The sequence below is a fragment of the Nelumbo nucifera genome, chromosome 2 (genome assembly GCF_055504915.1).
Source record: "Nelumbo nucifera cultivar China Antique chromosome 2, China Antique-T2T, whole genome shotgun sequence".
Taxonomy (NCBI): Eukaryota; Viridiplantae; Streptophyta; class Magnoliopsida; order Proteales; family Nelumbonaceae; genus Nelumbo; species Nelumbo nucifera.
In genome coordinates this window covers 58,049,261-58,075,264 of record NC_142650.1, presented here as the reverse complement: position 1 = coordinate 58,075,264, position 26,004 = coordinate 58,049,261, and the positions used below count along the sequence as shown (strand labels likewise).

Here is a 26,004-nt window from a genome sequence, read left to right as displayed (position 1 = left end):
GAAGAGAGAAAAGAGAAAAAAGGTTTTGGAGAGAAAAACCTCAGCTGGCGGCACCAGCCTTTTTGATATTTATATTAGGGCAACCATTCAAATAATAAAACAATGTAAAATTACATATGTGCCCTTACGGCACTAAACTAAAGTAAGACTAGCTTATTCAACACATTATTAGACTTTTGTTTTTGTTGCTGTGTTTTCATTACTGCTTTAGTTCTTACTTGATGTTTCCATTATTGATAATCAATAGTGGAAAACTGGAAATCATAATTATTTAGTCAGCTTTGCTTGCTTGGATATTGTGCATTTATTGTTCATGTATGACAAATCCATGTGGTTACTTGTACCCAATTGACTGGTTAAATTCTAGTCAGGTCTATGTATCCTGGGACCTTCTGGTGGTCTAACAGGTCTTATTCATGAGCATATACATTATACCTGCATCCAACATTCATTCCATGTGCCATTTCCTAATCTTAAAACCAGGTACAGAAGCTCATAGGGTTTTTAAATTTGGAAGGATAATCATTTTGAAGTTATTTTTTTCTACAACACCAGGTTCAGGATCTCCTCCTAGAACATGGACTGGAAAATGTTGCTGAAACACTCATTGAAGGTTTATCACGAGTGAAGAGATGCACTGACGAAGGCCGAGCTATAATGTCATTAGACCTTCAGGTTTTCTTTGAACCTTGATAATTCCTGCATTCATTTATTTGTTTTTCTTCTCACTTTTGTGCCTTATATTAATTAGAAAGCCTCATTGACACCTATTTTTCAGGTCTTAATCAATGGTCTACAACATTTTGTCTCCATTAATGTGAAGCCAAAGTTGCAAATTGTTGAAACTTTTATCAAGGTAACTGTATACAATAGTTAATTTTAGCATCTGAACTTGTGAAAAAGATGGCACTAGTTATATCGTAAATACATCAGTACAATCTTATTGTCCTAAATAATTTATATTGTTCTCAAGTATCATTAGTGGACCATTAACTGCTAACAAGTGATATATCTGATGCTGCACATATTTATACCATTAAAATCCATAAAGAGACAGGTCATGCAATTATCTGGATAATGTGCATACCATGGTGAGGTGATTGATTCCCTGTCCCAGTTTCATAGTGAAACAGGAAAAGGCATAAAATATCATTGATAGTTTTCTTTGCTATTTCTGTGTGATTGTTGTGATGGTGGGTGGACAATGGAATTCATGCTTGGATTCCTCCTCTGCTTGAAGCTCTGGTGTCATTAGCCTTGCCCCTAAGTTGAAGATTGACTCAATGTTTTTTTTTTTGTTACTACTGAGCGGTGTTTAGAAAACCGGACCGGACCAGCCGGTTGAAAAGTGACCCGGGGCCTTGCCCGGGTTCGGTCATAGCCCAATAACTGGACTTGCTCAAAGCCCGCTGAAAACTGGCTGACTGGCCGGTTGAACCGGAAAACTGGTGAGCTGGTCCCGGTTTCATGAAACCACCTGGGTCAATATATAAGTGGAATTTTAAAATGTTGTTAATAAGATTTGAACACAATACCTCTTATTTTCACAGATTACTTAATTACCACTAGTCCATCCTTTATTTATGCTAATTAAGGATTATTTATTATATATATTACATTATTATGCACGTATTTTAAAGAAAATGTAAGTCAAAAGGCTTGAACCCTAGTCATTTGTTTTAAAAATTAAGAAGCTTACCATCCATCCACCATATTTAAGTACATTAAAAGTTGTGATTATATGACCCGTAGTATATATGTATATGCCATGTCATCACGGTTTGACCCCGGTCGAACCTCTGACCCTTGAACCTCTCCCTTTTCCGGTTCTATGCCCGGTCTGGTTCTCTGAACATTGCTACTGAGCGTATGATGTGGGCTTGTGATAAAAAAATTATATAATACCATCTGAAGCTTCCTACTATGTTTACAAAAATTGTAATGTATTTATTGTGATCAAATGTAACATTTATTAATTGGCATCATTTTTATTTATTTATTATTATTTTTAAAACAGGCATACTACCTTCCAGAGACTGAGTTTGTACACTGGGCACGTGCTCATCCGGTATGACAATTCTATTTCATCTCAAAAGAAATATTTTTTTTTTCATCCTTTTCATTATTTAAAAAATCTTTTGACTATTTTCAGTACCTGATTATCTCAAATCAAGAAATCCACAACATTTTGTTGCCTTGCAGGAATACAGTAAAAATCAGATTGCAGGTCTGGTAAACCTCGTTGCCACAATGAAAAGTTGGAAAAGAAAGACAAGATTGGAGGTACTAGAAAAGATTGAATCAGGTTGATCAAAGAAAAGATTGAATCAGGCAATGTGTAACCTCTGTTGCTGTGCGTGGTCGTGGCATACAAGTTTATGGCATTTTCCTTCTTCGCTTTCTCTGTTTCATGTGGCTGATGTAAATTTATTAGTTTGTTGAATCTTTTATTTATATAGGATGAACATTTGAGGTTGTATATTTCCAGTACTTCACAGTTTGTATTATAAATCTCTTTCCTCGAAGGGAGAGAGATCGGCTGTAAATTTTGGAACAAATCATACGTCCAAGAATAAGATTATTCATTATTGTGTTACTAGGAGGAATTTCACTCATGTTCCCCGGTCGGAAGATGAGCTAACTCAGCCTTGTATCTGGACTCATATTATGTAAACTTCTTAGTAAATTTTAAATAACAGGTCATAATTCTGTGCACGCATCATTGTCCTGACTTTTCACCCAACATTTCCAGTTTCATGGAGACACCAGAAAGTTGTATTCCGAAAGATGGTTCCAATCTCCAACTTAAAATTAAATCTTTTGACAGTTTTCGGGTATTTCAGGTTGAACAAGGATACATAAATATTGGTTCTCTTGTTCACCGAACACTTTCACATGTTAAATTGCTTGTCGTGAATTAACCAAACGACAGTAGAAGGTGCAGAGGCGAGATAAAGAGACCATCATTGAGATCATGACACCATGTTGAGGGTATTTTCATGTTCTCATTTATCTGTAGATCGTCAGCTCCTTGGTATCTTTAGGTCTGGCTGTTACAGCCTGTTAATAGGTTTAGATATTAATACTTATCCTAATATATCTATTTGCGAACTTATGAAATAAAAAAAAAAGTATCGATTGTTAATGACTCTGGTTATGCGATTGTTAAATATTTATCAATTCTATGTATAAGAAAGTTTCAAGTTTCCAACTTTTTTCTCAGTTCTCATTCTCACTGATATTTTGCACAAGGAATTCCTACACTTTGCCTCGCTAATTTTGCTAATGCTAACTAGAGATGATTATGGAGTGCGTGTGTGTGTGTGTTTGGGGGAGGGGGGTGGAGATGGGGGGAATTAGTGACATTTTTAAATCAATTACGTTCATTTTTGGCTTTTTGATTAGTAACATTTTTAACTCAATTCCATTCAATTTTTCTTTTTGCCATCTGGACCAAGTTCGAAGAATGGTAACCCACCATTTGGTCCCAAAGACACCGGCCTTGTCTATTACATCTAGTAAGATTGGGATCTCTCTCTCTCAAGCTTTTTTCATTTCTCTGTCTTTTCCCATTTCATGCTTCCCCAACTTTCTTTTTTTATCTTTTTATTGTTCTCTTGCTTTAATCTGACAAACAAATTAAACATTAGGTTTTGGTTTTCCAATGCTGCCTATGCCTAGCCTGGTATCTCCTTGGCCCAACTGATCTATTAGGTAGGACTATCTGATGGTAGCGCTCCGATGTTTCAAACAAGGGGCAGTCGATTAAACGGCCGGTATTAGCATCTATATTCAGTCTCACAAGTCACAACAAAAAGTTCATTAATTAGTAATTTTTAGTATGTACAGTTGTCACGGAAGATGTTAAAATGAACGCACGACGTCCAGCAAGAAAGGGTTATTTAGGGCGATCACATGTCAGTTGATCAACCTAATTTACATTCGAATTCAAAATCACTTGAAAATGTTTCTGATTCAATGTTTTTCAAACAGAAGCAACTGAACCAGCGGAGTGCCCAATGAGCATTCTGGGTCAGGAATTTTTATGATTTTTAAAGACAGAACAATCTGAATGTTAACCATCAAACTGTGACCTAAAATAATTCTCACGACACGAGCATTTCGATTCAAATCAAAACTTTGATCAAATAAAATTGGATCCACATCCAATCTAATTAAAAATAGATCTGCCTGGGATGCATATTCTACAAAACCAAATCGAGATCAGATACGATGTGATCCATCCAATAGTCCTAGGCTCCTAGTAATCATGATATGGAGGTTTACTTGGATTTTTCATGTTTTTATTTTGCTAATCCTGGATGAACAACAATTCAAACAGTTATCAAATCTTTATTTGAAGAACATGGTACATTTTTCTATACATCTGTTTCTTATTACAAGTAATACTACCTTTCAAATGTGTCACATGTATGATAACTGATAAGTTCCTTTTCTTTCCCCTACTTTCCTAGGTTTCCCAAACTCCTAAGCCATACTCAGGTTTATGTACTTTTTGAGTCTAAACGGGCACAAGGGTAAGAGTTGAGAAGAAAAACGACACAACATGAGAAGCAAAGAAACTATACACAATGGTTCCCAATGGCAAGCAAACCATCCGACTTGAGACACTACAGAAACGAACTTCACTTCTTTTATGTATTTGAACATCATTTTTGGACTCATCCATAGGACGTCCTGGCCGCTATATGGGTGAGCGCCCGTCTGTGGTAAGTTGTGCGGAGATTCTTATAATTTCTTATAAAATCCCCAAGGCCGATCTCCCCATGCAGAAGTTGCCTGCGGAGAACTTCAGATTCTGCTTCCGCCTTACTCATTGCTTCTGCAAAATAATATTAGTTAACCATGACATCTTTTATTAAATCCAGGTTCAGCTGCTTTAATAACACCTATCTTTTATATCAATCACTATGAAAATTGAGATACAAGGTATCTTCACTGAATTATTGATTATAGTTAGGGCCGTCGATGCACTCCCAAGACCTATCCAACATCCAATCCGATTATTTCAGATTTGATGATCCATTTACATAACTGGATAATATTCACCTTTAATCCCATCCGACTGGATTCAAGTGTGGCTAGATCCATCTGAATTCAACCTGATTATAGCCCTAATTATAGTTCACTAACCAACCAAATCCTACTTCAATTTACCTTGAAGCTTTTGGAGCAAGCTAGCAGGAGAAAAGAACTTCAGTGTTTCCTCCTCCTGTCCTTCAAGGTCACTTAGTTTCTCCTGTGCAGCAGCCAGCTCTGTTGTCCGGATAATTCTGCACTGTTATTCCGTGTACAAAAGAAAAAGGTCACTGGAAGAATTATCTTTCAAGCTCTGGCAAAATATGTGGGTCTTCCAAATGTTTACCTGGTTCCTGAGCTCCGAAATTTGTGGTTCTTTCTCCAAGTTATCCCCTATTTTAACAGATGCATTAATACTTCGTGAATGTATAGGATAACTACCTTAAAAACCTGCTAACTTACTTGCAAGCTGTAAAGTCTCCTTCTGAAGTTCATCACGTACCTAGGAAGGAAAAAATAAAAGGAAAGAACAGTCAAAAGAAATAGTCAAGAATAATTTTTAAACTGAAATTAAAACAAAGAAACCGGACTGTATAACATGAGAATTATAAATTATACAAGAACCTAGTTGTTTTAAAAGCGCAAGGTGCAAAAAAGGCACAAGGGCCATTTTGTGCCTGAGGCGCAGGGTGCAAGGCGAGGTGCGTGCCTTTTTGAGGCAAGGTGCACAATTAAAAAAAAAAAGCTAAAAATTCAAAAATATTCAAACAAAATAAAAAAGTATAAAACATAATATTAATAAAAATATAAACTTAAGTTTTAAAATAAATGTTTTAAAAAACCTATTATCTAAAATTAAAATACATAAACATAATATGTAAAGCATATTCAAATGAGAATTTAAAAATGAAATCAAACATATAAAACATTTTCAGGCATATAAAACCCACAATCTCTTTTTTTCTCAATTGCATCAAGTAGCTAATGTGACATATTACATTCCTAATTCTACGAGCCGCCTTTGTGCCACGCCCCTCTATTGCATCAAGTAGCTAATGCTTTGAGAACCCCCTATTTGGTAATGTTGTCAATTCATTCATCCTAATAAAATATATTCTTAAAAGCAATTAAAATTATAAAATCACTATTTTTTTGTGTAAAAACTAAGAATTTAAGACCCTAACATGGACTTGTTTGCGCTGGCCTTGAGGGGTGTGGCCCAGCCGCCAAACTCGAAAAAAGGAAAAGCGGCAAATTTTCAAAAGGCGCACACCTGGGCTAAGGCGCAAGGTGCACCAGGCGTGCACCTTTTGAATGGGCTGCGCCTAGGACCTAGGCGAGGCGCCTACCCTAAAGTGCGCCTCACCTGTGCGCCTAGGCACGCCTCAGGCATGCCTTTTAAATCACTGCAAGAACCGAGTAAGAAATAAACACTTACATTCAATTAAGCAGAGCTAAAACAAATTACTAAAGACAAGTTTTGTTTTATAAACCCTCTATTCTAAGGCTAACCTTTGGGTCTGCATAACTCATCAATTCACTAAGAGTAAAAGGTTTCTACTCGAGCCCCTATGGTCATCCTTAAGGCGTTTCTCAAGGTTTGGAATAACCTACAAACTTGACATTTGCATCTGTAAGTACCCCCACAGTAAAAGGCATTGCAATCATATCACATTATAATCAAAGTGGGTGAGAAAAGTAAATGGCAAACTGATGTAGGACCAGCTCAGTTCTAGTCCTTAAAGTGTGTTGAATGGTCTTCTTGATTAGAAATTTATGGCTGTTGATGGCTGTAATGGCTTCTTGAAGGAATAAGAGAGAAAATGAGAGAAAGAAGAGAGAAAATACTTGGAATCACTCACAGGGTGCTTAGAATCACTCTAGGGCATGGGAATCACTCACCATAGCTAGCATAAGCTGAAAAAAATTCAATAAACTTCATTGCCTTTGTGTAAAACGCCCATACATATTTATAGACTCTAAACTCATAATAATCCTAGGAGTCAAATTGTTAAACTCATAATAATCCTAGGAGTCAAACTGTTAGACTCATAATAGTCTTAGGAGTCAAACTGTTAGACTTGATAATCTTAGTAGCACTCAAACTAAGCTGTCATATCCTATTTCAATTCAAGGAAGACTCAATAACTCCAATCCTACTTATGCAATGACTCTGAAATTTTAAACATAAGCAAACTATAACTAGGCAAATTAAACCCTAACATTGGGCCCCACAGAAATAGCAGAATGATGTCCAAAAATACAGAAACACATAAAATTTCATAAAATTCCAATTTTGACTCTTCAGATACTGCATCATTCTTCCCTGGTCCAAAAAAACTAGTCCTCGAGTTTTGAAGAACTCGAGGATGAAAGTTGATATGCCCTAATTACAAAAGGAGTAGGACTTCCCACAGCTACATGCTTGGACTGTAGAGTAGAGGCCACACATTGAACTAGAAAAGGATCTTGAAAGAAATGTAGTTCTGAAACACTACCTTCCATAACCATCTTTGTTAAATCATCAATAACATTAGTTTCTTGAACACTTAATTCATTAACCAACCATTGTGATGAATCCTCCCCTCGCTTATCCAAACCCTTACCTGCAATATTTGGAACGTTTCCTTCAACCTCTAGATTAGGAATCACCACCTCTACGTGTTCTGCTATTCTTGGTTCTTCAACAAACTCTAGGACTCCTTCCATTGTTGATGTTGGTGGAACTTGTGCTGTGTCAGGTTGTAATTCTTGAATTAGTTTTAGTTGAACTTGAAAGGTAAAATCACTTACTTCCTTACTAGGATTTACTACAACCAACACATTTGTATCTTGCACCTGAATTTCTTTAACTTGCTCCACTTCTATTTCTTCTTAATCATTAACCTCAAGCAGACCATGGGTGTAGGAAACTCCAGCAATTTCCTTTTTATTTTTTTTGGCCTGCACCCTCTTGATTTCTAATATCTACAACTGCTGTAGCTTGAAATTCTTCTTCTTTAGGTTAGATGTGATTCAGACCAATAAAAAATAGTAGAATAATTTAGATTAAAGCAAAAGAAGTAGAGAAGAAGAAGAAGACAACAAGAAGAAGAAGGAAGAATGGAGAAGAAAGGAGTTTGATAATCTCCTCTTTCCTCCACACTAATCTTTTATTAATCTTACTTAAGTTACATGATTTACAAGTCTGCCCTTAAGTGGGCGTCCACCTCATCAGCATACTTAGAAAACATAAACAAGAACTAAAGGCCCATAAAGAAAACATAGAAGAAAGAACTAATAAGTAAGACACTAATGGGCTAGGGCCCATTCGGCCCAGTCTCTATACAGGTTCATCCTCAACTTCAGCTCTAGGATAGACACCAACATGTAAGGAATCATCTACTTTGTTTTCAACTTTATACCTTCTTCCCCTTGACTTCAAGTTCTTTGTTGTAACCTGGTGTTTCTTCTTTTGCTCGAAATTAGTCAACTCCATATATAGATCATCATGGAAGTCTAATGGGATGTACTTTTCTTGCAAACACCTCTTCATCTCTGTCCATTTACTAATTGGATCATCGCCTCTTTTTTCTAGTCGTTGCTCAAGAGTTCTCCACCATACTTTTGCATGACCCATTAGCTTCATGCACACAAATCTAATCCTTTATTTGTCAAACATATCATGCCTATCAAAATATTCTTCTAGTCCAGTAACCCAATCAAAGAATGCTTGCGGATCATCATCTCCTTTGAAATCTGGTATTTCCCTTTCTCTTCTAACATGTTTGAAAACCTTACTCCCGTAGCCAACATTATTAAATCTGTTTTCTTCCACCATCTTCTCAAATAAGTCAACTAAAGACCCTTCATATGGTTCAGAAACCCAATCATCATTGATTCTAGACCTCCAAGATTGTTTAGAAGATACCCTAGGCCTATAGAGTCGGTCGCTTTGTGAGAACATAGTGAATAAACCATTAGCTCTGATACCAAACTGATGTAGGACCAGCTCAGTTCTAGTTCTTAACGAGTGTTGAGTGGTCTTCTTGATAAAAAATTTATGGCTGTTGATGACTGTAATGGCTTCTTGAAGGAATAAGAGAGAAAATAAGGAGAGAAAGAAGAGAGAAAATACCTGGAATCACTCACAGGGTGCCTAGAATCACTCTAGGGCATGGGAATCACTCACCATAGCTAGCATATAAGCTGAAGAAAATTCAATAAACTTCATTGCCTTGGTGTAAAATGCCCATACATATTTATAGACTCTAAACTCATAATAATCCTAAGAGTCAAACTGTTAGACTTAATAATTCCTAGTCGGACTCAAACTAAGTTGTCATATCCTATTTTAATTCAAAGAAGACTCAATAACTCTAATCCTATTAATGCAATGACTATGAAATTTTAAACATAAGCAAACTATAACTAGACAAATTAAACCCTATCATTGGACCCCCCACAGAAATTGTAAAATGACAAAAATACCCCTACTGTCCAAAAATACAGAAATACATAAAATTTTATAAAATTCCAATTTTGACTCTTCAGATCCTACATTAGAAAGTCAGCACCTGAACAATTCTCACACTCGTTAACTTTTTTTAGTCACTGACAGATCAGAGAAGATAGTATCAATAGTTAATAGAATAAATGCACAGTACATAAAGCAAGATAGAGTCTCTAGCCTCTCCCATAATAAAACAAAGAGTCGTCTGGCTCACCCACCCTTGCATACAAAAGCCAAAAAACTGCCTACCTTTCAACAGCAGGTTCAACACTTCCTATAAAATAACATGCCATCCTTTTGGTCCTTACTAAAATGGTTCCAGTTCCAAAAGTAGCAAATTAAAAAAGAACGTTGTATTGCCAATTGAGGGGTGGCTCAATTGGTACATTAGCTGGTTTGTCCCAGAAGAGATGTGGATTAAATTCCTGCAACCAACTTGGGGGGGGGGGGGGGGGGGGGGTCAGTGTGGTTCTGCGCTATTCAAACAGCCCCTATGGGGTATTTGGGCATATCACCAAAATACCATGTTAAAAGTCTGTAACAAAGTCTGTTATTTTTTAAGTTTAGTACCACAGGGGTACTATTGTACTTTCCTCATCTTTTATTTTGTTTTATGTCGCCCTAGTATAAATACAAAAAAGCTGACACCGCCAGCAGTACCTTTTGACATGGTATCAGAGCGGGACATGGTATCAGCAGTACTTTCCTCTTCTTTTCTCTCTCCTCTCTCTTCCCTCTTCCTTTCTTCTCTTCTGGATGACATGGTATCAGAGCGGGACTATCAGATCTGAAAGGAGAGATCGAGCAAGCTTCTTTTCTGTCTTCTCTCTTCTCCAGCTACTGTTTGGTTTTTTCTTTGAAGAATAGCTACTGTTTGGTTTATTGAAGATCCAGAATTCTGCATCGGACTGAAGTACCTTCTCTCCTTTCCTCCTTTTTCTTTTTTTTCTAGTTGTGCACTAGGACAGAACCTGTAGTAGGTTCCCTTGTTTGATGTAAGGTGATCAGCACCTCTTTCTTTCCTTTTTGTGAGATCGGCTGATCCCTGTGATATAATGTAAGTCGGTGATGACCTTTATATGCTGCGACAACAGCCTTATGATGGATTTGTAGGTTAGGGGATGACCTGCATATGCTACGGCAGCAGACGTATCTGATCTGTAGGTCAAGAGATGACCTGTATGTGCTGCGACAACAGCCATATCTGATTTATTGTAGGCCAGTGATGGCCTGTTAGTGTCATAACAGCAACTGATTTTTTTTTCTTTTGTGATTGAAGAGCTGAGTTTCAAAAAGAAAAGGAGGGGAGCAGTTGCCTCTAGTCTCCTGGTGCAAAGAGTTTTTTTTTTGGGGGGGTGTTAGACTGCTCTTTTTTTAAGGTTTTTTGTACCTACTTTGAGTGTGGCCTGAAGCTGTGATCATGAGTGGTGAAGATTCTGCCACATCTGGTGTTTCCTTAATGCAAAATGGAATGAGTGGGGGTATGGATTTATCCTTCCCTATGGTTGTCATATCCCTGGATGGCTTAAATTATTTAGAATGGTCGAAAGGGATCAGGTTATACATTATTGCAAGGGGAAAGATAGGATATATAAATGGGAGAATTAAAGAACCTAATTCTGGGAGTGCTGAGTATGAAAGATGGAACCAGAAAAACAGCATGGTTATGTCCTGGCTTTTAGTGTCTATGCAACCTCAGGTGAGAATGAACTTTATGTGGGCTGAAACGGCTTATGAGATTTGGAAACAGGCAAAATCAACATATTCTGAACTGTATCACGATGCAAAAATCTATCAGTTACAAGTGGAATCATCCACTTGTAAACAGGGGGAGAGGAATCTTTCTGTGTACTATTCAGACTTGACCTCCGTTTGGAAGGAGTTAGATCACTATCAGAGTGTGGACTGGAACTGGAAGTGTGATGAAGATGCAAAAACATACAAGAAACTTGTTTCCCAAAAACGAGTATTTGCATTTCTCCATGGCTTGAACCCTGTGTATGAATCCATCAGAGTCCAGATCCTAGGCAGCAAGGATCTTCCATCTGTTCAGGAGATTTATGCATTAGTACAGTTAGAGGAAAGTAGAAGAAATTTGATGAATAGTTCTAGAGGGGATGCAATTGTGTTGGCAGCGAAAGGGAATGTTGCTACAGGTGGGGGAAATCTCTTTAAGAAGGGGGACTTTCAAAAAAGGGTGGATGACAAAGACAAACTATGGTGCACCCATTGCTAGAAACCTCGACACACCCATCATACATGTTGGGAACTTCATGGGAAGCCAAAATGGGCTCAAGAATTGAGTAAGAAGCAAGGTTCAGATCTAAATAAGAAGTCAGGACAGCAAGGTCCAAGAAAGCTCACTATAGCAAACATGGCTACTCAGGAGAATCATCCCCCTACTACTATTGTGACTCAAACATACACCTCTGGTTCTAACCCAGGGGAGGATATCATTAATTCATTCTAAGACCATATGGAACTCTATGGTAGGGCAATTCATCAGATGGATGCACCTCCTCCCTCAACTTCATTTGCGTCTACATTGGGTAATTTTACCACAGCTTTCCATGTATTGTCTCATTCCCCTGACTCTCCTTGGATAATTGATTCTGGAGCGTCAAAACATATGACTGGTAAGTCCACTTATTTTCAGACCTATCACCTCATCTCTGGAAGAGACAAGGTGAGACTAGTTGATGGTTCATACTTTACCATAGCTTGTCAAGGAACTATTTCTCTTCCCTTTGGCCTCACCTTGTCTAATGTTTTACATGTTTCAAAATTGCCTATTAATTTGTTCTCTGTTAATATCACTAATTCTTTAAACTGCTCAATGACCTTTTTCCCTTCTTATTGTGTGATTCAGGATTTGGCCTTGGGGAAGACGATTGGTAGAGGACGTATGGTGGATGGGCTCTACATGCTAGAGAATAAGGCTGGTCTTACAGTCATAGAAAATGCTAGAGAGTCAATTTAGTAAGAGTCAGGCCTATTTATGGCACAGTCGTCTTGGTCATTTATCTTTTGAGTCCTTAAAAATAGTGTTTCTAGAGTTGTTTAAGTCAGTGTCAGTGTCGGAGTCTACATGTCAAACCTGTCAATTGAGTAAGCATTGTAGAGCTCATTTTTCTTCAAAGAATAATAAATCTGAATTTCCATTCCATATTGTTCATTCTGATGTTTGGGGCCCTGTTACTTTACCATCTAAGAGTGGCTACAAGTATTTTATTACCTTTATTGATGATTACTCCAGATACACATGGGTGTATTCCATGCGAACTAAGGATGAAGTACAAAAAATTATCCAAGATTTCCACCGAATGGTCTTCACCCAATTTTAAACTGAAATCCAAGTTTTTCAATCCGATAATGCCAAAGAATATTTTCATAATGATCTCACGGAGTTCTTTGCTTTGTGTGGATCACTTCACTGTAGCTCATGTGCCCGAAAACAACAACAAAATAGTGCTGTTGAAAGAAAGAATTGACACCTTCTTGAAGTGGCTCGAGGGTTAATAATTCATATGAATGCCCCACATCAGCTTCTTTTTCCTAAGGCCCCTCTTCTTTCTATTCCTCCTCGTGTGTTTAGTTGTTGTTATTTTGTTCAAAATCTGTCACCCACTAATGGAAAATTGGATCCTCGTGCTATTCCTTGCATCTTCTTGGGGTACACCACTTAGAAGGGATATTGGTGCTTTGATCCCATCTCTCGGAGGTATTATGTTTCTATAGATGTCTCTTTCTTTGAGAGTGAACCTTTCTTCCTTGTTTCTCCTCAAGGGGAGTGTAGGAATGAGGAAAAACCAGTTCAGCTCCCTCCTCTTCTTGATCCTCCTCCCTTAGGTGTTTTCTTTCGTCGTCACAAAGGCCAGCCATGTTCAAGAGTTGTGGAGCACCTAGAAGTTGTACCACCAATGCCATCAAACTCTCCAGGGGTGGATCCTACCCAACCAGGTACCTTGGTTCCCATTGATGTTCTTGACCCTATTGCTATTGATACCTCTATTGCTGATGACCTTGACCTTCCTATTGTTCACTGGAAGGGTGTTAGGTCTTGCACCACTAAACATCCCATTTCCCATTTTGTTTCCTATGAGAATATTTCACCTTCCTTTTGGGCCTTCCTTTCTTCCATTTACAGTGTTCTTATTCCTAAGAATGTGGTAGAAGCTCTTTTGATGCTTGAATGGACAAATGCTATGAAGGAAGAGATTAATGCTTTGCATAAAAATGGCACATGGGAATTGGTAGATCTCCTTGAGTGGAAAGAACTAGTTTGATGTAAATGGGTTTTCACAATAAAACATAGGGTTGATGGCACAGTGGAGTGGTATAAAGCTCATTTAGTGGCAAAAGGGTTTACACAAGTGTATGGAGTGGATTATGCAGAAACTTTTGCACTTGTTGCTAAGATGAACTCCATTAGAGTCATTTTCTCTTTAGCTGATAATCTTGATTAGGACCTTCATCAACTAGATATCAAGAATGCCTTTCTAAATGGTGACCTTGAAGAGGAAGTGTACATGGTGCAACCCCTTGGTTTCCGAGCTCAAGGCAATGAATAGAAAGTGTGCAAGTTAAAAAAATCATTATATGGCCTGAAACAATCACCAAAAGCCTAGTTCAGCAAGTTTCATGTAGCTATTCAGCAAAGAGGATACAAGCAATATTAATCTGATGATCACACATTATTTGTGAAAAGAGGGGAAGGAAAAATTGCAGCCCTGATAGTATATGTTGATGATATAGTTATCACTAGCGATTAGAAAGATGAAATTCAAAAGTTGAAGAGATTTCTTGCTACCTAGTTTGAAGTAAAAGATCTATGTCCTTTAAGGTACTTCCTTGGGATTGAAGTTGCCTGCTCACAAAACGGTATCTTCATTTCCCAGAGAAAGTATGTCCTAGATCTGCTCCAGGATACAGAAAAATTGGGAGTGAATCCTGTTGATTCTCTTATTGATCCTAATCACAAATTAGGTGATTGTCAAGGTGAATTCATCAAGGATGTGAAACAATTTTGGAGACTTGTAGGAAGATTGTTATATTTTTCTATGACCCGACTAGACATTGCTTATGTTGTGGGCGTTCTTAGCCAATTCATGCATGCCCCTAAGACCATCCACCTTGAAGCAGCTAAAAGAGTTCTCAGATATCTTAAGAAGTTTCCAGGTGTAGGTTTACTATTTCAAAAGCACGGGCATTTGAAAGTTGAAGTGTATATCGATGCAGATTGGGTAGGATCCCTGAGTGATGGAAAGTCGACTAGCAGCTACTATATCTTTGTGGGAGGGAACCTAGTTACTTGGAGAAGCAAAAAGCAGAATGTGGTGGCTTGGTCTAGTGCTAAAGCTAAATATAGGGCAATGTCTCATAGAATGGCTGAAATCATGTGGCTAAAAAATTTGTTGAGTGAGTTGGGATTTATAGTTGATGGACCTATGACCCTATATTGTGATAACAAAGTAGCCATAAACATTGCTGCTAATGCAATGCTGCATGATAGAACTAAACACACCGAAGTCGACAAACATTTTATCAGAGAAAAGGTTGTCACAGAGAAAGTGTGTACCCCCTATATCAGTTCTGAAGACCAACTTGCAGACATCTTTACAAAAGGGTTACATCACTTGTGACATCACGATTTATGTGACAAGTTGGGCATGATTGACATCTATGTCCCAGCTTGAGGGGGAGTGTTAAAAGTCTGTTATTTTTTAAGTTTAGTACCGTAGGGGTACTAATGTACTTTCCTCATCTTTTATTTTGTTTTATGTTGCCCTAGTATAAATACAAAAAGCTAGTGCCGCCAGCAGTACCTTTTGACTCTCAATCTCTCTTCTCTCCTCTCTCCTCTCTCTTCCCTCTTCCTTTCTTCTTCTCTTTTGGATAACATACAAAAAAAAAAAAAAACAAGAACGTTGTATCAAGTTAAATTACATGGTGGCTTAAATAAGTACTAAGTAGTATGATAAGAATTCCAAAATTTGGAGTTAGAATGGAGCCAGACAAGTACAAATAGTGAACTTCACAACTTACTTTTTTCTGTGTTCTCACTTGATCAAGTGAGAGCAGGAACTGATTATATGCATCTTTGTCAGACAAAAGCTTTCGAAGTTCATCAACACTACAGGCAATAAATCAAAAAAAAAAAAAGAATTAGATGATTATTACCAACTAGAAATACAAACCAGAATGTGAATGAAAGTTGCAAATGTGGCCTTGACAAATCATTATAACAATATACTCCATATATGTGAAAGCCAAAAAAGGGTTTAGGCAATCAGCATAGGGTTAAATGCTCAATTAAGACTACATGTTTCATACTGAGAACAGAAGAAAATGATGAAAAATATTTGGTGGCACAATTTTTGGAAGAATAAAAATCAACAAAAATGTACTTAACATCTAGAGTTCTTAAATTTTTGAAGCTCCAGGGATGGCCCAATAAGGTTCTGCATCTGTCATATTACCCTCAAGTTGCAGACCAATAAGCCCCATATACATGGAAAATAAAGCTTCTATTTTTAGCTTTTCTTTTCCTATTTCTCTTTTTGGTTGGCTTCTTAATTGATATGGATTCGGAAGGACCTAGTCCAATGCTGGTGTTATGCAGAGTACGAATATTGAATCACTGAACACAATGAACAATACAGAGGCCCATCTATCTGGTGGACAGTCTTAAATGTCCTACATATAGGTTAAGGTATAGGTTAGGGTGGGAGGCTTTCATGTTGCTAAGGGACTATACTATTCAGAAACAGTTCCAACTTTTACAGAATATTATATAAGGAAATGATTTATTGATCTAGTTGATAATAAAATGATACATCAAAAACCTTAAATCTTACCTTTTGTCCTTCAACAAATTAATTATGCATGCAGCTTCAGCAGGTGAAAGTTGTCCATGTGATGGAGGGTGTGGCCATTCTGATGGTCGTATATTGAAACCAGAAGAACTACTACTAGGTGTAGAAGGAAGGGTTGAACTTGGAGAACTAACTACAGAAGGAGGATACCATGCCTGTGCACTGGCCTCCTGAGGGCGTGGCTGAGACTGTTGCTCTTGACTGCCCCTGTGGGTAGACAATGTTAGAGCTTCAATGCACAATAAATAAAGCAACATTTGGATATAACTAGAATGACCACTGTGACAAAGATAAAGAGAAATGGTGAAAAATAATGTTTGCTAATTGGTAATAAGTGCATGGTATTTATATGAAAAAAAAAAACATCTTCGTTGATACATCAGGGCATCCATCATTAGAGCACACACTATAGATTTATGTAAGAGGTTCAAATTTTGTTTGGGTTTGAACAGGTTGAGGGGGATTTCCAGATAGTAATTGCATGGATGATGGTAGGCTTTGAGCGCCCTTGGTACTTGAAACATTTTAACAGAGAAGGTAGGGTCATAGCCTTTAAAGTGAACGCCTTATTCAAAAGGATTTCGAAGGTCAGTCAACTAAATGGCTATTTTGCCCAGATAAGTCAAGGATACACTTGGATATGTTGTCAGATGCAGAATTTACACTTAAAGTTGAAGTGTCTGGCATAATACGGCATCATGGTACAGGTATCTGGGTATCATAGCTAAATGGAAGATATCCCTGCTGGACAGCTGGAGTAGAGGTTGGGAAATCAAATCTGTATCAGGGTGCCATTAGTTTTCTATGCATAACCAAAGAACTTTATTAAGCATACATAAAATATTTCAAAAATTCACCCCCCCCCCCATGATAGCAATATGCTGTGGTACCCACATCATATGTTGGATTTTGACACCCCCAGAATTCTTGAGGAACACTTCTACAGAAATAGGATATCTTTACACCCATAATGGAATTCCAAGAAAGAACAAAATCCCTTCCATTGAAAGCCACAAAATCTATAAGAGCTAAGGCTTACTCCATGATGAAATTACTAGAATTAGAACACAACCGAGGAAAACGATTTTCCTCTCTTTCAAAAGCGCTACTATTGCTTTCTTTCCAAATGGTATAATATGTCACAAAGGTAATCATAGCGAAACCTGATCTCCTCTATTTTCCAAAGCTAAAAAGGCGAAGAGGACATTATTGTTCCAATTATACCTTCTTGTACCTTTTTTATGGGTTTATCTTAGAGTCATGACCCAATGAGGGGATTTGCACCTTCTCTAGGCTTAAGGAACATTATTCTTGTATGTTCCATTCCAATTTCTCCTAAAAAACACCATTAATTACAAAAAATGGTGTGCATGAGCATCATGCATACACCAATATATGTCTTTTTGAGACTTCAACGAAAAATCATTTTAGTGCTTCCAAACTGATGAGGGCGGATTTGGCCCTCCAATGACATTATGACACCTGGCACCTCATGACAACTAAGTGCAGCCTCATGACAACTAGACAGCTCGTCACAGGCAGCTCGCCACTAGGCGGCTCAGCACCTGGTCAGCCCCTGACACCTCATAGGCAGCTCGATACCTGGTCAGCCCAGCACCTCACAGGCAGCTCGACACCTCAAAGGCAGCTCGGTACCTGGTCAGCCCAGCACCTCACAGGCAGCTCGGCACCTGGTCAGCACGGCACTTCACAGGCAGCTCGCCACCATGCAGCACTTACAGGCAGCTCACCATCATGTAGCCTGGCAACTTAGACAACTCGGCACTGCACAGGCAGCTCGCCACTATGTCACAGGGCTAATCGATGAGGCCCCGTGCGGCGCTCGATGGGGTCGAGAAAGCCTACGAATGCAAGCAACAACACACAAAAGGCAACAAGAAGGCACACAAATTAGACAAAAGGTAACTTGTATTGCATTAATCAGTGGTAAGCACAAGCACACAGTACAGTGTCGAGGGGATCTCGTGCTTAACCTTTACACGCTTATGAACTCACTCGACTACCTACCTCCCCTCAAAGAGTACGTTAAGCTTTTGGGGGAGTGACAATAGGAAACATCAAAAGGATGAAAAATCATACTATGTATTTACAATAATGCCATTGGCGGTCCCCCCTTACAAAATACATGCATAGCCCACCCATGACACACATGCTGACACCTTGAAGGCACGCGGTTGGCACTCTGACGGCTCATGGTAGGTGCTTGATGGCGCGGCGAAGGAGTCACTCGTGACATTCTCCCCCACTCAATTCGATCTACGTCCTCGGAGATCGGCTTCGGTTGGTCCCTTAGAGTCACTGTTGCATAAGGAAGGTTCTTCTGCTGCTCCCAAACCGGTTGTCGTCCAAGGCCGAGGGGTATAGTTTGGTAGCATGGTTGGGTTGGCCTATTCTGTTGGGGTTTCCTATGGCTAAGTCCTTTCCTGGCGGCCTCAAGGTACGTTAATGGCTGATTCAGCTTGGTTATAGGGTAGGTTTGGGCCAGGTAAGGGTCAAAATGATGTTTTGGATTGTTGGGGTGTTGGTTCCCATGAATTTTTCCCCAAGGGTGACTCACAAGGCTACTACGTGATTCAGTCTGAGGGATGGTGCGAAAGTGGTCCCTAGGCGGCTTGGGTGGCACTCGCTTTCCCCTGTGGTTGTGGTAGTAGGTGAGGGCGAACTTGAACACGGCCTTGGGTCTTCTGCTTTGTTTGATGGTTGTCGACGCACACGAACTCTGTTGCTGGAGAGGTGTAGACGGCTGGATGGCATGCTACTTCCTGCTGCTGTTGTAGTTGTTGGCTTGAGGGGCGGCTTCTTCAGCTAGTGGAGTGGGGAACTTCTCTGCTTCCTTCATGTTGGTGTTGAACAAGGCTTCTTCATGAAAAAGTTGTAGTGCAGAAACTTGCTTCCCATGAACCCTAGTAGAAGTCATAACTGGTACCATGCAAGGGGAGCGCTCGTCCAAGATGCACAGAGAGTTGATATGAGGCAAGAGTGTTGCTTCTGCTTATCTCATGAAGTCCATTCCCAAGATAACTCGGAAGTCATCCAGGGGTACCACTGAAAGATTAATCTTTCTTGTCCACGGCCCAACTTGGAGGTCAACCCCACGAGCCATGCCTTCAATCGCCTTTGCCCTGGAGTTCACGGCCTTGAGCCACCCTGTCTCTTTCACAGTGTTCAGATTGAGTCGCTTGGCCTCGACAACTGAAATGAAGTTGTGGGAGGCCCCTGTATCAACAAAAGCTTGAGTCGGCTGCCCGCCGAGGAGGATGTCTACATACTTCAGCCCCCTTTGGGCTTTCTTTGGCCTTCCATGATCGGCCTCTTTCTTCACCATGGCGTTGAAGAGTTGAAGGGCGCCCACTCTTGGCGCCTGCATAGACTTTTTCTCATCACTTTGCTCATCATCACTGAGCTTGGCGACAAGGGCATTGATCTTCTTCTTGGTTGGGCAGTTGCAAACCAAGTGATTTCCCCCACAAAGGAAGCAAGAAATTGGGGACCCAGCGGTTTTGGGCTTGTAATGGTGCTGAGGGCCTTGCTCTCCTTGTGGCTTCTTCCCATAGTCTTGTCTTGCTGGCTTGTTGAAGCTGGAGTTGTCGTACGGAGGGCGTGGGCAACTTGCTCCCCCACTCAAATTAGGGGAACACGGGCTTTCTGGCTTAGGGGCTTCTTCATCTGACAAGCTGGTCTCATTGAGTTGCTCCGCCACTGCCATTGCTGTGGCGAGGTCTTGTATGTTGCGGCGTTGGAGTTCTAGTTCGGCCCATGGCTTCAGTCCGTCCATGAAGTTGAACAGTAGATCCTTGTCGAACATGTCCATGATCTCCAAGGTAAGGGCTGAAAACTCTTTAACATAATCATGGAGTGAGTCCCCATGCTTGAGTGCTTTCAACTTCTTCCGCGCCAGGTACTCCACGTTCTCTGGGTAGAATTGCCGCTTTAGTTCTCGCTTGAAATCAGCCCATGTCTTAATGGTGTTTGTACCCCGTTCAATGTCTTGGCATCGCCTGCGCCACCATAGCATAGCAATGTCAGTCAAATACATGATAACTGTACGAATTTGCGTTAGGTCCTCATCAATGCCAGCGGCATGGAAATATTGTTCCATTTGCCACAAGAAGTTGTCAAGTTCTCTAGCATCTCGGGAGCCGGCATAAGGTGTGGGCTCCCGAATCTTCACACGAGTAGGGGCCAGCGTTGTGGAGGGGCTTGGAGTGCTGGCCACTAATCTCTTGAGGAGCGTCATGTCTCCTCTTAGTTCATCCATTTGAGTCTGGAGGTCAGAAGGAGAAGCCATGGCTACTTTCATGGCCATCCATTCAGCTCTCATCTCATCCACCTGGTCTTGGATGTCGGATCGAGATGAGCTCCCTTCTTGTCGGGATTTTGTTCCAAGGACTTCCTTGAGGGTTCTATTCAGGACGTCTTGGACCTCGTTCATAATGCCATTTAAACGGGCTTCTAGCTCCACCACGGAGCTCTCAATTGTTTCCACATTCAGGTGGATTTCTTCTACTCGGTCACGCATCTCCCCAACAGTCACTTCACAGCGAAGGATGCGTGTGTCGAAGGCAGCAAGCGTGTCAATTGACTTGTCAAGCTTGCTTGTCTTGGATGTGCGACCCCTCGGGGCCTTCTCTGCAGCGGCTTCATCGCCTAGAGCCTCATCGTTCTCTCTCGCATGGGCAAGGCCATACCCAATCTCGTCGGTGAGTTCCTTGTTGTGCTTCATTGCGCCACCACTAGTGTTGCTATGCAAGGGTCACGAGCATTGAGGAGCAACCTGCTCTGATACCAACTGTCACGAGGCTAATCGACGAGGCCCCGTGCGGCGCTCGATGGAGTCGAGAAAGCCTACGAATGCAAGCAACAACACACAAAAGGCAACAAGAAGGCACACAAATTAGACAAAAGGTAACTTGTATTGCATTAATCAGTGGTAAGCATAAGCACACAATACAGTGTCAAGGGGATCTCGTGCTTAACCTTTACACGCTTATGAACTCACTCGACTACCTACCTCCCCTCAAAGAGTACGTTAAGCTTTTGGGGGAGTGACAATAGGAAACATCAAAAGGATGAAAAATCATACTATGTATTTACAATAACGCCATTGGCGGTCCCCCCTTACAAAATACATGCATAGCCCACCCATGACACACATGTTGACACCTTGAAGGCACGCGGTTGGCACTCTGACGGCTCATGGTAGGTGCTTGATGGCACGGCGAAGGAGTCACTCGTGACAACTAGGCAGCTCGCCACCAAGCAGCTTGCCACTAGGCAGCTCACCACCAGGCAGCTCGCCTCCTAGTCAGACCGACCACCGCATGACAACCCCGAGGAGCTCACCACCGTACCCCGCGTTTTACAGGATTGTGACTTGTAACGGCTGTATTAGCTCACCCACTCCCCGATTTAGGTGGAAATGGGCAACCTTACCGGTTGGTGGCTTTATGCCCACCTAACACGAAAGCAGGTCCCATCACAGCGGGAATCCAGGAACTCCACCAAACTCACAAGGACTCCGGTATATAAGGACCTCACCCCCTAGGGGCGAAGGGAGGATGATGCGAGAAAAGGTATGCGAGAGAAGGTATGATGAGGAGGAGGGAAATGAAGAGGTGGTAACCCCTTCTCTCTAGCTCTCTAATTCTCTAATATCATTCTCAGCTCACAACTAAGTGCTAACTTAGCCATCGGAGTGACCTCGTCGGGTAAACACCCCCGGGTTCTCTGATTCAGTTCTTGCAGGTTCCTCAGTTCCCACCGTCTACAAAGATGAGCAGGTCATCTCCTGCAGGGAGGATGGGTTCCTCAGTTCCCGCCGTCTATAAAGATGAGCGGGTCATCTCCTACAGGGAGTAGCCGGGTTGCGCTACGCTAGGGAGCTCCACTTCAGCCTCTGAGTCATCGGCCACTTGGGAGTAGACGAGGTGGCGAGGTACTTAGCCAAAAAAAAATGATACTTGACCAGAAAATGTTACATCAATTGGCGTCGTCTGAGGGAACTACTACAAAAAGCTAAGTTCTCATCCTACAAAAAGCTAAACCCTCACCTTTTAGAAACTGAAGCTCTCGCATTACGAGGCGGATGCAGCGCAATCATAGCTCTAAGGCGCCCACTTGGCAGCCTGGCAGCCTGGCCCAGGCGCGAACTGACAAATTGATAAAAGACTTCCTCATCACTTAAGACCCAGTTGCCTCTTCGGCATGGGCAAAGTCCAGGAGTGGACTACGAGTCGCTCCCAAAGCCTAAGAGCTACAATACTACTTAAGACCCAGTCGCCTCTTCGGCATGGGCAAAGTCCAGGAGTGGACTACGAGTCGCTCCCAAAGCCTAAGGGCTACAATACTACATAAGACCCAGTCGCCTCTTCGGCATGGGCAAAGTCCAGGAGTGGACTACGAGTTGCTCCCAAAGCCTAAGGGCTACAATACTGCACAAGACCTAGCCGCCTCGTCGGCATGGGCAAAGTCAAGGAGAGTGGACTACGAGTCGCTCCTAGAGCCTAAGGGCTAAAGTACCAAACTGGCAGAGACCTCGACACCTTACAGGCAGCTCGCTTCCAAGCAGCTCCCAGAGCCTAAGAAACTGAATCAGCGCTTACGAGCTCGTCGAATTACGGGCCAAAAGGAGAAATCTACTCCCTTCGCCGAGTTACTTTCAGCTCGGGAGTGGGGGGCAAATGATGAGGGCGGATTTGGCCCTCCAATGACATTATGACACCTGGCACCTCATGACAACTAAGTGCAGCCTCATGACAACTAGACAGCTCGCCACTTACAGGCAGCTTGCCACTTGGCAGCTCGGCACCTGGTCAGCCCGGTACCTCACAGGCAGCTCGGCACCTGGTCAGCCCAGCACCTCACAGGCAGTTCGGCACCTGGTCAGCCCGACACCTCACAGGCAGCTCGGCAATTGGTCAGCCCAGCACCTCGTAGGCAGCTCGGCACCTGGTCAGTCCGGCACTTCACAGGCAGCTCGTCACCATGCAGCAGTTACAGGCAGCTCGCCACAGACAGCTCACCATCATGTAGCCTGGCAACTTAGACAACTCGGCACTGCACAGGCAGCTCGCCACAGACAGCTCACCATCATGTAGCCTGGCAACTTAGACAACTCGGCACTGCATAGGCAGCTCGCCACTAGGCAGCTTGCCACTAGGTAGCTCGCCACCAGGCAGCTTGCCACTAGGTAGCTCGCCACCAGGCAGCTCGCCACTTATGGGTAGCTCGCCTCCTAGTCAGACCGACCACCGCATGACAACCCCGAGGAGCTCACCACCGTACCCCGCGTTTTACGGGATTGTGACTTGTAACGGCTGTATTAGCTCACCCACTCCTCGATTTAGGCGGAAATGGGCAACCTTACCAGTTGGTGGCTTTATGCCCACCTAACACGAAAGCAGGTCCCATCACAGCGGGAATCCAGGAATTGCTCCACCAAACCCACAAGGACTCCGGTATATAAGGACCTCGCCCCCCAGGGGCGAAGGGAGGATGATGCGAGAGAAGGTATGATGAGGAGGAGGGAAATGAGGAGTTCTTGTAGGTTCCTCAGTTCCCGCCGTCTACAAAGATGAGTAGGTCATCTCCTGCAGGGAGCAGGCGGGTTGCGCTACGCTAGGGAGCTCCACTTCAGCCTTTGAGTCATCGGCCACTTGGGAGCTGACGAGGTGACGAGGTACTTAGCCAAAAAAAAATATATATACGTGACCAGAAAACGTTACATCACAAACAAAGCAGGAAGATGAAATAAACACAATCATGTGATGTGGCAAAACCAACTCCTGCATTTTAGATTAACGGAGCATCCAAATCACAACATTAAGTAAATACTATCAGGTATCGGGAGCATATTCTCTAAAACAATTACCACACACACATCAGTACCTTACTCATATATATCTTATGAAGCGAAAAGAATCAGAAAATATCAAAATAGTGATAATTGATATGTTTCCCCTATTAATTGATAAAGCAAAGCTACAACCAGCACTTGAACTCCAATCATCGTTTCAATTCATCTATCATGCAGAAAGCTAAAAGAAAATCCAATTGTATAGAATCATCGATTACCCAAAGGCCAAACATTCCAGTCAATCTGATTTCAACAAGCAAATAAACGACGAATTGAACTAACATAATCGGAAAGTTAAATTCTGCAACAGTAGTGACAAATTAAGCTGCCGAACAGGAGGGAGACAAAGGAAATCGAGCAGAAACCGAAAGGAGAATACCCTAAAGTAAACTCCTCGGCGTCGAAAACGAAAAAAATGGGGGAAAGCGTGGTTAAAAAGTCAGTGAATTCAAAATTTGTTCAGCGATCAAACACGTCAACCCTAAATTGATTACGAATTCAACAGGCAAGAAAGAGAAAACTAAAGAGAAGAAGAAGATGATGATAGGAATACCAAAAGGATTTGGACATCGCTCCTCCAATTGTCAAACAAGAAGAATCCTGATTCTCGACAAGAGAAACAGAGGATAATCGAGAGAGAGAGAGAGAGAGAGAATATGGTTAGTCAGTAGAGTGGCGAGAAACTACAAGGTGTCTTCCACACGTCAGCATGGAGCTTTCCTAGTTTTTCCTTTAGTCTGCATGGTGGAAGGCTTGTTTGGCTTTTTAGATGGACAAAGAAGACTTGGAGGAGTGTCCAACTGTCCATGACTCATTCATAGGCGAAGACCGGATCAGACCGGATGAAACAGGAGCTTGCCGTATTATAACCCAAACCTAGTAGTTCCAACCGGTCCGGGCCGGTCTATAGACCAATTTGCTGTGTGATTCGGAAGACGGCTCCATCCTCATCCACAGACCATAGACCACAGCATTTGGCAAGCTTCACTATTGAAGTCAATGGCTTAGCCGCTTAGGTGGATTGACGAAGACCAAAGATGAAGAGTGTACATGACTTTTCTCTCAATCATTGTATTTCTCGGTTATTTATTTTCCTGGAATAATTATGTATACCGTGACTTACTTCTCAAAAGTTTTGAGAAGTAAATGGGGAGAGATCAATTTTGATTAATTTTTACAATCTAGACAATGGAAAATTTTCTAGGAATTTTTATAAGGGTAAAACAGAACAAATAAAGGGTTTTTTGTTTGCAGTGGTGGAGAAGAGAGCAAGAGAGAAAGAAAAAGAAGAAGAATATGGAATGACCAGGACTAGGCCTAAAGGCTCCGACATTGCACTATTAAAATAATGAATGCTTCAGTGTTTTGAAAACGAAACTAGACCAGAACTAGATACACTTTGGGTCATTAAAAACCAGAAAAGGAACTATTGGTCAAAGATGCTACACATCAAAATAGGGGTGTAACTTGGGAGGGCCCAAGACCCATAATTTTATATGGACTGGGTTTGGATTTTTTTGTCATCCTTTTGGGCTTGGGTCAAAAAGTTTGGATTTTTTGTTATCTTTTTTGGGCCCGGGGCTAGCCTAACCATTAGGTAGCCCAAGCCCAGCCTGAGTCTAGTCCAACCTTATTCCAACTTGAACTCAGTCCAATTATGTACATACATAGATGCATTTATAGACATATCTTTTTTTTTTTTTTTGTAAGAATATATAGAC

The 26,004-nt window shown here is 41.2% G+C and overlaps 2 protein-coding genes across 5 annotated transcripts in view; one reads left to right on the top strand and one right to left on the bottom strand.

Annotated features, from left to right (window-relative positions):
* Window positions 1-2,715, top strand: part of LOC104586180 (coiled-coil protein) — an 81,247-nt gene extending 78,532 nt beyond the window's left edge. For both annotated transcript variants that reach the window (XM_088897355.1, XM_010243337.3), the window contains 4 exons: window positions 556-675; window positions 779-856; window positions 2,018-2,068; window positions 2,203-2,715. In XM_088897355.1, coding sequence (XP_088753481.1) covers window positions 556-675; window positions 779-856; window positions 2,018-2,068; window positions 2,203-2,310 — 357 coding nt within the window. In that variant the 3' untranslated portion in view covers window positions 2,311-2,715. The remainder of the gene's footprint in view (window positions 1-555; window positions 676-778; window positions 857-2,017; window positions 2,069-2,202) is intronic.
* A 1,608-nt stretch (window positions 2,716-4,323) lies between these two features.
* LOC104586181 (vacuolar protein-sorting-associated protein 37 homolog 1) lies at window positions 4,324-25,976 on the bottom strand. Of its 3 annotated transcripts, XM_088897532.1 has the most exons (8): window positions 24,837-25,027; window positions 16,390-16,614; window positions 15,578-15,665; window positions 15,358-15,420; window positions 5,503-5,542; window positions 5,387-5,433; window positions 5,179-5,299; window positions 4,324-4,843 (listed from the first exon to the last, which is right to left on the bottom strand). In XM_088897532.1, the coding sequence occupies exons 1-8, from the start codon at window positions 24,851-24,853 to the stop codon at window positions 4,683-4,685; spliced, it is 762 nt and encodes a 253-aa protein (XP_088753658.1). In that variant the 5' UTR covers window positions 24,854-25,027; the 3' UTR covers window positions 4,324-4,682. The 3 variants fall into 3 exon arrangements, with proteins under 3 accessions (XP_088753658.1, XP_010241640.1, XP_088753657.1); XM_010243338.2 differs by lacking the exon at window positions 15,358-15,420 and having other exon boundaries at window positions 24,837-25,024; XM_088897531.1 differs by lacking the exons at window positions 4,324-4,843; window positions 5,179-5,299; window positions 5,387-5,433; ... (2 more) ...; window positions 15,578-15,665; window positions 16,390-16,614 and adding an exon at window positions 18,319-21,273 and having other exon boundaries at window positions 24,837-25,976.
* Between the last annotated feature and the right edge of the window lie 28 nt (window positions 25,977-26,004).